The sequence below is a fragment of the Cupressus sempervirens genome, chromosome 7 (assembly GCF_028749045.1).
Source record: "Cupressus sempervirens isolate cs-2001-9-10 chromosome 7, ASM2874904v1, whole genome shotgun sequence".
NCBI lineage: Eukaryota > Viridiplantae > Streptophyta > Pinopsida > Cupressales > Cupressaceae > Cupressus > Cupressus sempervirens.
In genome coordinates, this window is record NC_143124.1 from 278,341,760 (window position 1) to 278,352,873 (window position 11,114).

Consider the following 11,114-nt stretch of genomic DNA (forward strand, 5'->3'; position numbering starts at 1 on the left):
TGACTTCTCTAGGAAAAATTGGATTTACTTCCTTAAAATTAAGAAATTAAATGAAGTGTTATCCAAATTCAAAGAGTCTAAAGCCCTAGTTCAAAACCAAATTGGAAAGAAAATCAAAACTCTAAGATCCGACAATGGGGCGAATACATTTCAATTTTTTTTAAAGAGTTATACATATCTATTGGGATTAAGAGGGACTTTTCTATACCATATAATCCTCAATAGAATGGATTTGCAGGAAAAAAACATATCTATTATAGATTTTGTGAAAGCCATGATGCATGACCAAAATCTCCACATCTCATTATGGGTTGAAGCTTTTAACACTGTAGTTTACATTCAAAATAGATGTCCTCATTCAATATTAGAGAATATAATCCCCGAAGAAGTATTCACAGGAAACAAGCTAGACTTAAGTCATATAAGCATCTTTGGATGTCTTGTATACATTCATATTCCCAACAAAAAGAGAACTAAACTAGAACCATCAGGAAAGAAATGCATACTTTTTGGATATAATGAATCATCCAAATGTTATAGGATTTGCATTTGTGGACAAAGAACTATTGAAATTAGTAGAGATGTACAATTTGAAGAAAACATTGCTTTTAATCTCTCAAAGAACATTTATGAATCATACACATTATAACCAACTACCGAATTAGATAAGAATCCCACAATGGAGAATCAGGGGGAGAGTAATTCTGGAAGTCTTGCAACTTCAAGCTCTAACACAAAAAATACTAAAAACCTTAACAATAAAAAGAGGCCACTTTGGGCAAGAAAAATGATAAAAGAAAATCAAGTAGAACCTAATATGAAGTATTCAGAGAAAACAAGAGGAGTCATTCATGTTATGTTGCACAAATATTTGAGTTCATAAAAAAAATTGACAAATGTTGAAGAAGCATTATCATGTCAACCTTGGAATATGTGATGGTTGAAGAATATCAATCCATACTAAAAAAATGATTTATGAGATGTTGTACCTAGATCTAAAGATAAATTTGTTTTCTCCTCCAAATGGTTATTCAAAATCAAGCATGCACTAGATAGTAGTATTGAAAAATACAAATCCATATTTGTAGCTCACACATTTCTGCAAAAGGAAGGAATAGATTATGAAGAAACCTTTTCCCTAATTGATTGTTACACTTCTATTAGATACATCATAGCCGTTGTGACATCGAAAGGGCGGAAGATACACTAAATGGATATTAAAATTGTAGTTTAAAATGGTGTAATCAAAGAAGTGTACATCGGACAACCAAAAGGATTTGTCACACATGACAAAAATTCCTATGTATGTAAACTAAAGAAAGCACTATATGGTCTTGAACAAACCCCCATGGAATGGTACGAAAGAATAGACAACTATCTTTCAAAATTAAGATACTAAAAAAATGAAGTTAATCATAATATATATTTAAAAATAGTTGATGGTGATATGATTATTCTTGTGTTATATGTTGATGACTTACTAATAACAGGTGAAGAACATCTTATAGCAAAATGCAAACAAGATCTAGCAATAGAATTTGACATGAAAGATCTAGGGCTTCTTTACTACTTCCTAGGCCTAGAAGTATGACAAAGGAAGAACTACATCTTTCTTAATCAAGGAAAATACATTGTTAACATTTTGATGATGTTTGGGATGATGGACTACAAACCCTTAACTACTCCTATGGAAGAAATTCTACACAAATTGAAGAATGACAGATCTGAATCAAAACCCACTGATCCCACTTATTATAGGAAAATTATTGGATCTCTGATGTACTTAGTAAAAGCTTGTCTTGATATCTGTTATGCAACCAATGCCTTAAGTCAATTCATGTGTGAACCGAAGAAGGTACATCTCATGACAACCAAGCACATCTTATGATACTTACGCAGTTTAATTGGACTAGGTCTCAAGTATGATCAAGTTGAGATTATGTTAGCATGAATGCGAATGATACTACTTTGGGAAGTATTCTAAGTATTGGAGAGTATTGACATGTTGCATTCATGACTGTGTTTGTCATTGATGTCAACATAGCATGGTTTCTGCAAAGGTTGGTTGAACAACAGACATATCTTAATGGTATGGACAATGGTTTGATTGTCTAGTGATGCTCAATTATGGACATGTTCAGCACAATGTCTTGATGATGTGGTCGAGTGCGCAGAGCTTAAGTCAAAGATGTACAAAAGTTGTACCTGATTTATAGAGAGTAGTTCAGAGACAGAGGATTGGAAAAGAAATTCCTGATGTTTGTTTGCTACATTACATCTGAGATGCCGTAAGAAGATGCACAGTCAGGCAGTGACAGAGGACAATTTGTTGGTGACGTCAGTGAGTGCACAAGACCTAGTATCGCACATGTGAAGTTTTGTATAGACTATGAGCCGACAATGTTATTGTAATTGTAATTAATTAATTATCTTATTATAATAAACTGGGAAAGCCTCAAGGCTAACTCAAGCAATTATTATGAGGATATGGTGTAAATTAAAGATGTTTTCCTTGTTTTTAAGTGTGTGGAAAATCTATTGATATGCGAAGTGCAAAAAGAAGTAGAGTGCTTACTGAATGTGTGTAAGTGATCTAAGGGATTATTGGATTCGAGTGTTGTGATCTAGTTACAAGATCAGAAGGAGCAGAGGTCTGGTTGACAGGAAAGAAGAAGAGGAAGGAAGTACATTTCATTTCTATTATTTTGCAAGGAATAATACAGAGATCTTTTGGACAATGGGTTCATTGGTCTTACACTTGAAGTTGTTTGGGAAGTGGGTCCAGTTGTCTTCCACAACTCCTAACAGGGATTCATATGTACTGAATATATTCATAAACTCCTAACATGGTCCATCCTCTAACAAGGAATATTTATATTAGTACATCATCTTGTGGGTACCATCCCCAATGGGGGTTTTCCTCTGATCAAGGGTTTCCCTACTTAACATATCTAGTGTTATTGTGTATGAGTATCTTGTTGTGGTTTCAATTTATATTACTCATATGGTTAGGTTTGTTTAAGGTTGATAATTGTGATAATAGTTGGATAACTAATTCAACACCGCCCCCGCCCCCCCTCCCCCCCCCCCCCCCCCTCTCAGTTATATCAATGGACTATATATTCTTATAGATTAACCTTCATAGATATTTTAATTATGATTGGGTCGACATCTCTATTGATCGTAAAAGTACTACAAAGTGTTATTTTAGTCCTGGTTCAACAATGATATCTTGGTTTAGCAAAAAACAATCATTAGTAGCTTTAAGTAGGCATAATACATAGCTTTTTCCATAGGAGCCAGAGAAGCGGTATGGTTAAGAAAATTGCTAGTTGGATTGTTCGAGAAACCCTTGAAGCCAACAATCATCCACTACAGCAATCAAAGTTGCATCAAGTTCTCTGTAAATCCAATTTTCCATAGCCAATCGAAGCATATTGAAATCCCTTATATTTTAGAGATATGGTAGATCGAGATGGTAGAATACATAAGCACAAATGAATAGACAACTGATGTACTCACTAAACCTCTATCCAAGCCCAAATTGGAGTATTTCAGAGTTAACTTGGAACGGTTCAACTGTGATTGTAACTACTGAAATCAAATCTCAGTTTTGAAATATATATGTATATTCATATAAATTATTGATTAAAATGTTACTATCTTATAAGTTGCATGTGATATGCCATGAAAGGTGATGATCTTTATTGATAGATATAAACATAAAGTAACCATTGTAAGGTGACGATCTTATAAATGGTAGACCTGTTATCATGACGTACTTCATTAAATTGTTGTCCCAAAGTATCAGAAGTCATGATAACAAATGTATTATGATCAAAGTTCATTAAGTTATTGTCTAAGAGTGATGGAGATCATAATACTTGTCATGATAGAGTTCATGACATTGTGATTTTTATTATTTGATAGACTAGTTTAAATTGATATCCCAAAGTGTTGGAAATCAAATAATCTATTCTCCTTATAGGTATCAATGAAGTTGATACTAGTGCACATATCAAGAGATACAAGAGGTTTTGAATTCCTCTCTTCTCCCTCACTAAGAGGGAGTGTTTAAAGATAGTAGCTTTAATCGAATTGAGTCACCCTTAGATCTTTTTTGTATATGCACTTTGCATAGATTGAATTCATAACATGTATGTATGTATGTATGAATGTATATCTGTGTGTGTGCGTGTGTGTGTGCATGTGTACGTGTGCGTGGGCATGTGTGTGTGTGTGCGCGCGGGCGCGCGTGCGTGCATGCATGTCTGCGTGTATCAATGTATGTATGTATGTATGAATGCATATCTGTGTGTGTGTGTGTGTGTGTGTGTGTGTGTATACATTGGAGCCTTGTGGGCTTAATCAATTTGTATATCAAATTAAAATTATGATACAAATTATGTTGTTTCAAATACTAGAAAACAGTTCATGTGAATTCGAGGTCTCTTGTAATGCCTACCCCTACTTGACTTTTTTGTTGTAGTCTCAGACTCTTTTAGGCCAACTTTTATGTTTATGCTTGATGATCAGTGACATTTGTTTTTCAGATTGTTGGATATTACTTCATATTCGGTTGATATATATATATATATATATATATATATATAAGTTATCTCATGATTGTTCGATGATGATATATATGTTCATGTAGTGACTTTCAGTTATTTAATGATGTTCTTTAGATGAATGATTTCTATGCGGTTTTTATGGATACTTACCCCATACTTTCATGTGTATGGTGTGCGTGCATGTTTTTTTTATGTTTGACATTTCTTATGTGGTTGAGGAAGGGAGTCGTAGTCACCTGCTAGTCAGGATCTACATGATGTACCACTTCTTGCCATTGCCAGTTTAGTTTAGAATATATGTGTTTGTACATGCGTGGTTTTTATGCAAATTGCAGGTACTAGGTATCGACTTTCCTGAATTGCCAAGATGAGTGTACCTTATCGCAATATGTCAATGGTAAGAGAGGGGAGATAACTCTTGAGTCCAAACTATTTTTCCTAAAAAGTAGGGCAAGAGTCTGAGTTGTCTACCTTCTGAATTCGTCATGTGACGTAAATTCATGATTATGACCATTGAGAAGTATAAAAATAGAAACATAAACTTTTATTAAGGCAAGGTGGGTTAGAATTACACATGAGGGCTCTTTAAGTTTCTCATTGTTTAGATTTGTGGGTCTTGCATTCTAAGTGGTGACTTTTATTTTAAATATTTAAATATTATTTAACGTCATTTTTGTTTTTTATTTTTATGTCTATTTTGTGCATAATGTTTTGAGAAAAAAATGTCATCAAAGGTTATTCAATATGTCCAATATCATTTGGAAGCCAAATAAATTAGCAAGTTTGAGGAATAAGTGAAGAATTAGAATATAGAGTTTGTAGATATTGTTATTAAAGTATGATTAATTGATTATAAACTAAGATGTTGTTATTAAAGTATGATTAGTTGGTTATAAATTATCTTTCTGAATTCTTGTGTGAAACTGTGGCTGACATGATCAAGAATTTATTACCAGAAAAAATTCTTAATTGGTTTCAAAAATATATTTTAGTATTATATTTCTTACTTGGTAGAACTTACAATTATTAAATGAGTTTTTCTAAGTAATTGAATGTTTTGATTTTAGTAATTGAAATTGTTTAAAATTATTTTCACTTGTAAAGTAAGATGCAAATTTCATTATAAAAAATTAAACTAAATTTAATTAGAAAATTGCTTTCACATCTATGATATATTGAAAATTTTAATATCAGATATTTTAATTTAATATTAATCGTTTAATCTTTTGACAAAAGATATATGTTGGTTGTCATCTTTCTTTATAGAATTTTTTTTTAATCTATTTGAGAACAAATGTGCATTGCTTGTGGTATTCAATAGGTAAAGATAAAATCACCAATAAAAATTTCATGCCAATGACTAGGATATTATAGAATTTTTTTCTTTAATAAAAAAGTTCTTTATTTTGAAATGTAATGCTTGCAATTGAAAGGCCAACTAACAAGTAATTTAGCAACAATTTCGTATCAAAGTTGACAATAGGAAAGTATTTCACAAAGCTAGAGTATTAAAAATTAAAAATAAAAAGATTCTTATTTTGAAATGTAAAACTTGCAAATTTAACAACAATTTCATTTCAATGTTCTATGACCATCATCATCCAAAATATCAACATAACAACAATTTCATTTCGATATTCTATAACTTCATCATGGACAAAAATATCAACATTTTAAACTTAGAAAGAAGATGAAATCCTATTATTCCATAAACTTGAGAAAAGATGAACTTAATGAACTTTGTTCTCAATTAAAAAAACATTTTGCTCTGTAAAACGCTCCTTTCAACTTTTAGAATCTTTTAATATATTTTTTAGTCTTTACACAGCACAGCAATAATACAATAATATTGTTCACGTTTCAATTATTATTTTTTAAGAAATAATAAAAGAGGATTTTGAATTTTGAACTATTACAAAAATAGGCACCAGAGATTCTTATTTAATGATTTCATGTCTAATGGGTTCGAACCTTGATGAACAAATTTTTGAGTGAAAGTTAGGAGCAGAGGAAGAGCATCTGGAGCAACTTTCGCTCCTTTTCTCAAGGAAGAACCATTTGCAACAGCTTGAACACGAGGGACACCTACATAGTTCGAATTTCAAGCCTGCTGAGAGGCATATTCCTCGTCAATGAATGTACAACTGCTACACATTAATGAAAGGATTTCACGAAATGATTGAATTTATATTTAATTCTGCCGTCCATTTGGTATTTTCAGCAACGACCTGTTATAAAAAATCAGATCTGAAAGAAGAGAATGACAATGAAAAATACACCATTGATCTTCTCTAGCAACGAAGATAAGAGCACTTTGATTTTCTTCTCTCTTCTCTGTTTTATTTCTTTCCTATTAAAGAATGGCTAAATGTTTTTCATTATCTAGTTGTTTTTCTTCAAAATGTAATTATTTTTGGGTGAGCAGCTATTGGGGGTCTTAGTGGCAGTTATTTGGGTGAACCTGCACTTAAATGTAGAAAGGCAAAAGATTAGCTTTAACATCTTCACTCACCTAAAAAGTTTCAAATCTACAAATTTGAACATAAGAATTAGGAACTGTAGGTGAGCCAAATTAGCCTAAACTACTGAATTGTTTCCGAATTCAAACATTTTCAAACATTTTATAAGAATCTTCAATGATCGGTAATAAAGTTTGAATTACTAGGTACCTATTTTATATACGTCACTTCAACTACGAGAATACGGCATTGATTGATAGAAGGTGGGCCTAGCAATTTGACATAAAGGGCCTGTCCGAATCATCCTTTCTCTTTCGTTAAGTCCGTTTGGTTCTTGGAAGATGACAGGAATTGGCTTTTGAAAATTTGTGCGTTTGTTTCAAAATTTTGAAAATCAAAACCTGGTTTTGTTTTTTAAGGAGTGTAAAAGCAATAAATTGGACTACTTTTTGAAATTTGCCTTCAACTTCAAGCTTACACATAAAAATGTGTTTTCACATGCATCTTCCAAGTGAAACAAACAGTTTCAGTAAAATCCTAAAAATCGGAATGAAGCTTACAAAACCTTGATTTGGCTAAACCAAGATTTGTAGAAATCCAGATTTTTAAAATTCCACCAACCAAACGGACCCTAAAAGAAAGCCACTAAATCTTCAATGACTCCAGTAAACTTTGTGTTGAGGTGTTTTTCCATCTTTACCCCAACAGAGCATTGCTGCCCATTCCCCCACCTCCTCACCTTCACAGGAACCCACTCCCAATATGACTGATTTTAAGAATTTCTTAAACAATTTAGGTGATATAATTCAGATAGAGACACTAATTTCATTTTTAGAAGACCTTGTTAAGATCGCGGTAGGTTTTCTACACATGTTTTATTGCTGCAGTTTTTACATTTAACAATTTCTATTGCCTAACAAAAGTTTAAGGCTATACTGAGTATAAACGTGGTGTTGCCCAATTAAGTCAGGAGAGAAGAGCAATGGGGGATCTAATTCAGCGCTAGCATCTCATATCAATCATGGCCGGACGATCGTGGAGATGCTCGATACACGCTTTGGCAAGCGTTCTGTAAAGGTACACTTTCCCATTTCAAGAGAACTATATGATTAACTAGTGATAGTATTATTCCTCTATCATTTACGTGTAGCCAGTTGTTGATTATCATATCTTATGTATTCTTTGTACAGAAAAACTCTCAGAATAGTACAATTTCAGAGATTGAAAAGCTCTTTATAGAAGGGCTGAAAGCCTCTGAGAAAATTCCTAAAGTAGGAATAGCACTTTGTCTGTTGGGATCTGTATTGGAGAGATTTATAAAGATGTCTGAGAACAAGAGCCAGTGCCTTGATGTTATGAGGAGGATGCTTAATCTTGGCAAGCAAATTGTGCAGTTGAATGAGCAAATTCCAGATCAGAAGGAGAAACTAAATGAGGGAGTCCAACGCATTATTGAAGGAACCATTATGTGCACCTCCCAACTTGCAAGAGCCAATATTTTCAGGTAAGTCTGACTATTTGATGCACACAACCTCTGATATTGCAAGTGAAATATTCTCTTATAAAAATCGGTTTACTAAAAATCCATTTTGCTTTTATATTAATGGGATTTACAAAGTTTTATTTAATGAGTTTGGGTCGTATTATCTATTTTTGTTATATATATATATATATATATATAAACAAAATATTGTTTGAAATTATTTTTTTCAGCTCTTTTTTAATCATCTGTTCTATCTATCTCAAACCCATCAATACAAATGTATAAAACGTTGTAATCTCTTAATTTTCTTCCTTTCTTAATATAGTTATCTACCTCAACCATTTCTTTTAGCTTCAATATTTTGACAATCATATTCAAGAACTTTTCCTCCTTCTAACAATTCCATTCATTGGTCAAGTTTAAATTTCTTTAAATTTTATGTTTGAAAACAACTCTTACTCAAATGATGAATGTCAATTGTGACTATTCTTTCTACCTTCACACCTTCATTGTCTCTATGCATCTTATTATTATTGCATTCCCAAACTACTTCAATGTTCACAACAATTCTTCCAATTCAAATTTTAATTTTTAGAACTTTCTTTGTTAGTCTTTTAATTCTACCTCTGTTTGATCTTATTTGTTATTTCAATGTCTTTATGAATTTTTTACATCAGACTTTCTTAAGTATTTGATATTATATTTTTAATTCTCAATATTTTTGTATCTTACACTATCTTAATATCAAATTGCTGCAAATAATATATATTGCTACAAATTAAAATCTAGTCATTTTAATAGTTCAAAACATAATCTATAGATAAAAAGGAAAAAACCAAATAAAATAAATACTTATATATATACATATTTTAATTGTTCATAATTTATAACTTACCATAAATAAAATTTGTATAATAAATTTATTATAATAAAAAATAAACAAATCCAACTGAAATAAAATAAAATAATTTAAAAAGAAACTGGTAAAAACTATAATCAAAATATAAAAAAAACTGTTTTACTTACCCAATATATCCCCTGTTTTCAAACTAAACCATCCTGCGTGGCTCTATATATATATATAAACTTTCCCTACATTCTGAACAAACTAACGAACCTATTTCAACGGTAAAGTTGTTTTATATCATCATCTGTGATTGAGTTGGGAGGTTAAGAAATAGTATAGTACAACAGAGTGAAAATGGATAAATTTAGATATCAGATTTCAAACACAGTTAAATTTGTTAAGTCGGTCCAAATTTGTTATGACCCATACAGTATTAAGCCAAGATGATTAAAGTATTGTTTTTCTTACTAAAATCATTATATATCTCTGTGTTGGGGATCCAGTCAACCATCATATTTAATGTATATCCAATGTGTGAATTGTATGAAGGTTTATAACCGCTCAAGTGAGTGAGACGAGTCTAAAGGATTTTCAAAACAAAATTGACCGATTGTGTATAGACATCCAGTTATGGATTGCAATTGACACGGAAAAAAGATTGACTGACATTGGGGACAGAGTGCCAAAGATTGCTTCAGAATCACAGAAAATCTATGCATACCGACCGACAGGCAGGATATATTTCAAGTTTAATTATATTCTTCCATTATCTTTTGTGTTTGCCATAAACTTTTACTGAGTTTTTCCATTGACTTTGCAGTTGGGATGGAGAGCGCACAGGAGAATGTCATTGAGAGAGAGGTCACAAGTTCAAATCCCACTGGGGGGTAGGGTATGTACGCCTTGTTTGTAGTGCCAAGCGCCTCTCGAAAAAGAGTACGAGGTAGTCCCATATCACTGTCACCATATGTAAACCCAAAAACTATGACATAGTGTCGTGGACTATAAAACTCACTCACTCACTCACTCACTTGAATTTCTTGAATTGAATACACAAGATCCAACAGTCATTGTTGTGGTTGTACAAAGAATAGATATACATACAAGAAGTTTTTCAAAAGAAAGTTAGATTTGAGCGATTGTTCCAAGTTAGAAGAATGGCCATTAAGCTTTGCAGCTCTCACAAAGATGGAGGTAATAAATTTGGCCGGTTGTTCTTCAAAGTTAGAAGATTCCTTCCCTCAAAATATTAAAGGAAATAATTGTATTAAAAAATATCAAAGAGTTTGAAGAATGTAATTAAATAATTCTTTTTTGTGAGGGTTTTCAATTGATTAAATTTTTTCTATGATTTCTCATTTTATTTTAGTCAATTATTATTATTTTATATATCTTTTAAAATTTATTTGAATAAATAATTTTGTATTAATTTTTATTCGTTTCTATAAGAAAGACATCTTATTAAGTTTGATGAATTTTTAAATAGTCTTAAATTTAGTAAATAAGCTAAAACAAATAATTTTAGTGTAAAATAGACAAATATTAACTAAAATAAATTATTTATTAATTAAAAGGATGCTTTAATAAATAATCTAATTAAAATAAAATAAATTTTAAAAATTAAGTTTAAAATGACAATTTTCAACATCTTTTTAATACATGTATTTAAGACATTTATATTAGCTTATATATTTGTATTAATCTAATTTATATTATACATAATATGATAATTTATTACTAAATTTATATTA

General features: G+C 31.3%; 1 protein-coding gene across 1 annotated transcript; it reads left to right on the forward strand.

Annotated features, from left to right (window-relative positions):
* Positions 1-8,144: 8,144 nt before the first annotated feature.
* LOC149546502 (uncharacterized) lies at positions 8,145-10,162 on the forward strand. The gene is made up of 2 exons (XM_089793985.1): positions 8,145-8,537; positions 9,913-10,162. Exons 1-2 carry the CDS (start codon positions 8,356-8,358, stop codon positions 10,160-10,162), a joined length of 432 nt encoding a protein of 143 aa, XP_089650111.1. The 5' UTR covers positions 8,145-8,355.
* Positions 10,163-11,114: the final 952 nt, after the last annotated feature.

What these genes read in the sequence shown, in the direction of transcription:
- LOC149546502 (XM_089793985.1), top strand. Translation starts at nt 8,356, where the DNA reads ATGTCTGAGAACAAGAGCCAGTGCCTTGATGTTATGAGGAGGATGCTT. An exon ending in GCAAGAGCCAATATTTTCAG is followed by an intron (nt 8,538 to 9,912) that starts GTAAGTCTGACT and finishes AATTGTATGAAG; the next exon opens with GTTTATAACCGCTCAAGTGA.